Genomic DNA, 3,316 nt, shown 5'->3' with positions numbered 1-3,316 from the left:
AAAGACAATAAATTTTTGCAACTTCATTAGGGTCCAAGAGCATTTTAATTTTTTCTCCACTTATTTGCATCCTTAAAAATTATATTTTGATTCATCACTATAAATTTTGGTTTTTTTATTGATTATCATGCTCATTGTACAATAACTCCACTTATAGGTTTACCATCTTTATTTTATTCAAAGCTATATGTCACTTTATTGAAATTAACTCCCCTAGTTTATTGCAGCTGTAAATTGAATTCGAAATTGTAAATCAAGGAGGAATAAGAAGTTTTTCATTGATCACAATAAATTTGACGAGAGTCATTTTGATATCACATTGCAGGAGACATTCCTGAACAGATTGGTAATCTTAAAAGCCTAAGAGTTCTATATTTAGGAAAGAATCAATTTTCTGGCCAAATGCCGTTAACTATCTTCAATATATCAGAGTTGCAAAAAATTGATCTAAGTTCGAATAATTCGTGGGGACGCATTCCTTCTAATATATGTCATGGACTTTCAAAATTACAACTTTTGAATCTTGGATACAACAAATTATTTGGAGCTATACCATCTAGTTGGATACAATGCAAGCAGCTCAAACAGTTGCAATTAGAAGGAACTCGTTCACAGGTATGTATCACCCAAGGCATCAAATCTCTAAATTTAATCATAGCATATATGTTTTGATTGCACTTTTGTGCACTAATATTAATACAGACCATAGAACAAATTGGAATTTCATATCTCTTATTTTCAATATAATGAAAATCCTCCATGACAAAATAAATTACAGTTACAAAAATAAACAAAATCCCAGGAGAATATATTAAACCTAATTTGAAAAAAAAAATATAAAGTAACCAGCTGACTTTTATCTTTGCTGTTCATTGCTTGGCCGTCAACTGCTTGGGCATGACTTCAAATATCTAGTAGGACAAAACAATAAAAAATAAAATAAAAATTTGGTATTTCGTTTTAGTAAGTATAAAATTAATTCGTATATTTTTTAAATCTCAGTTGTCTAAGAATCATTGCAGCCAACCCGCCCCAATTCCATCCTCCACTCTGATGTATGACAATGATATACTAAATAAAACACCTATGATTAAAAAAACAAAAAACTTGTCTAATTGTTGATTGTAGCCTCGTAAATGAACCTCAATAATATACTTGGACAAAAATTATTTTCAATATATTTAATTTTAGTTCTAATTTTTTATTTTCATTTTACCTTATAGTCTAATGGAAAATCAAACTCTTTGAGACATATTATTTTCTTTATTTTCTCCATATCATCGAGTAGCGTTAACTAGTTGTAAAGGAGAAGCCTTACTCAAGCTAGGTTCCTAAGCCACACGAATGCCATGGGACACCCATTTCTCTTCTACATAATACTCCCTCCAGACCATAATATATAGTGTTTTCTAGAAACCTTGCTTGGTCCAAATATAAGGCATTGTGTGTGTGTATTCAATTATACCCTTACTTCATTATATTTCACTCAAGCAATTAATGAGGGTGTTTTGGATAAGTCAAATGTTATATTCATTCTACTCAAGGGCAAATAAGTAATTGGAAAGATGTGAAATTTTTTTAAAAATCAGTATTTAACCAATTTTTTTAAAAATATAAATTATTTAACAATGAATTATATTGTGGTCTAGAGGGAATATATGATCTACTTTAAACGGCTGAATTTTTGAACAATAACTATCATATTATCGAAGGTGATTACTCCTCTTAAAGGGTAACCTAAAGTGGTCATTAGTTATACTTTTTTTTTTTTTGTATAAACCCATTAATTGGATATATCTTGATTAACCATTTTTGGATATATATATATATATAGCAACCCATCTCCACAAAGCTCCACATGCCATCACTTTTAGCCAACCATTTCCTGAAATTCCAGGATAATAAAAGCTTGTCACCATGCATTATTCTGTACCCTCACTTTTATTATACCATATCAAAATTTGAATTTATAAAATAACTTTCAAATAACATAAAAAGTATCCACAAAACTGTTGTTCATTTTTCATTCAATATAACATCTAGATTTTTAACCGTAATAGCATTATGATTTTCTATTGTTGCAGGAAATCTACCAGGAGACATTGGAAACTTAACTATGCTTCAAATGTTAAATCTTGGTTACAATAACTTAAAAGGTATCCTTACATTAAATTATAAGTACTAATCATTTTTCTTTTAATAAGAAATTTTACAAATAAGCAATCATAGTAGTGTTAGTTTGGGTTTCCTTGGTTGCCATATTTAAATTTTAATGAGCTTTCTAGCTGCATATTAGGAGGCAATAGACACTTGACTATGCTTCAACAACATATATCTGAACTGAAAGGTAAAATCTAGGGTGATGACATTTGTGACCTAACATTAAAGCAAACACCATTGGTATATGAAGTTAATTACTTATCTTTGTCATTATTTTTGTTAGTAACTTCAAATATAACTTTACTAAACTTCAATTGCTATTTTACTTCTATATTTAGTACATATGTAGAAATAAGAAATCTATGTAAGCTTGACTTGTTACAGTTGTCACTAGACAAATCAAATATTTTTAACATATCAGCTTTGAAAAGTTATGTAATGATCTCATTAACAATTTTTTTATCAGGTAGTCTTCCATCAACTTATGGGAATCTCACTAATTTATACGAACTATCTTTAGAAGAAAACATTTTGAATGGACCAATTCCAACAAAAATTGGTAGCTTGCATGATCTTCAGTATTTGAGTCTTGAAAGCAATAAGCTCCATGGCGCCATCATTGAAGAGCTATGTGGAATCTCAAGACTTTCATATTTATATCTAAGTGGGAACAAGTTTTCTGGGTCAATACCGCATCCCATAGGAATGTTACCTCCCTACAAGAACTTTACTTGGATACTAATAAGTTAACCTCAGAGATACCCTCTCTTTTTTGGCATTTGAAGGACACATTGATTGTAAATGTCACACCCTGAAAATAAGGCATGACTAGCACGAAATATAGGAACAAAACTCATATTCCGAAAGCCTTAAGTTAAGAAATCCTAAGTTCTGAACCATAAATATATCTAACAATAAATCGAACTATTTTCAATATGAATAATAAAAGCAAAAGGTTGTATTTTATTTTATTTTTAAAATTTCAACATGACCATTCTCAAAATAAGACTTCAAGATTTCTACAACAATATTTTCTTTTAGTAACAAATAGCATTCAACAAGGAGCTATGCTCCTTCTACCAAACAAATCAAGCATAATACACATATAAAGGCTTTAACTATAGTTATGTGGAGCTCCTACAATAAAATTTACAAA

At 29.6% G+C, this 3,316-nt stretch overlaps 1 protein-coding gene across 1 annotated transcript; it reads left to right on the top strand.

The window, feature by feature from the left end:
- The first annotated feature begins 569 nt into the window (after window positions 1-569).
- On the top strand, window positions 570-2,910 carry LOC129314013 (probable LRR receptor-like serine/threonine-protein kinase At5g10290). The gene is made up of 3 exons (XM_054957393.1): window positions 570-615; window positions 2,085-2,156; window positions 2,627-2,910. The coding sequence occupies exons 1-3, from the start codon at window positions 570-572 to the stop codon at window positions 2,908-2,910; spliced, it is 402 nt and encodes a 133-aa protein (XP_054813368.1).
- The last annotated feature ends 406 nt before the right edge of the window (window positions 2,911-3,316 follow it).

The sequence above is a fragment of the Prosopis cineraria genome, unplaced genomic scaffold, assembly GCF_029017545.1.
Source record: "Prosopis cineraria cultivar Desert tree isolate PC_DT_omini unplaced genomic scaffold, ASM2901754v1 PC6, whole genome shotgun sequence".
Classification (NCBI taxonomy): Eukaryota; Viridiplantae; Streptophyta; class Magnoliopsida; order Fabales; family Fabaceae; genus Prosopis; species Prosopis cineraria.
Note: the sequence above shows the minus strand (reverse complement) of the source record. Positions and strands in the feature narration are given on the sequence as shown.

What these genes read in the sequence shown, in the direction of transcription:
- LOC129314013 (XM_054957393.1), top strand. Translation starts at nt 570, where the DNA reads ATGCAAGCAGCTCAAACAGTTGCAATTAGAAGGAACTCGTTCACAG. An exon ending in TAGAAGGAACTCGTTCACAG is followed by an intron (nt 616 to 2,084) that starts GTATGTATCACC and finishes CTATTGTTGCAG; the next exon opens with GAAATCTACCAGGAGACATT. An exon ending in TGGTTACAATAACTTAAAAG is followed by an intron (nt 2,157 to 2,626) that starts GTATCCTTACAT and finishes TTTTTTTATCAG; the next exon opens with GTAGTCTTCCATCAACTTAT.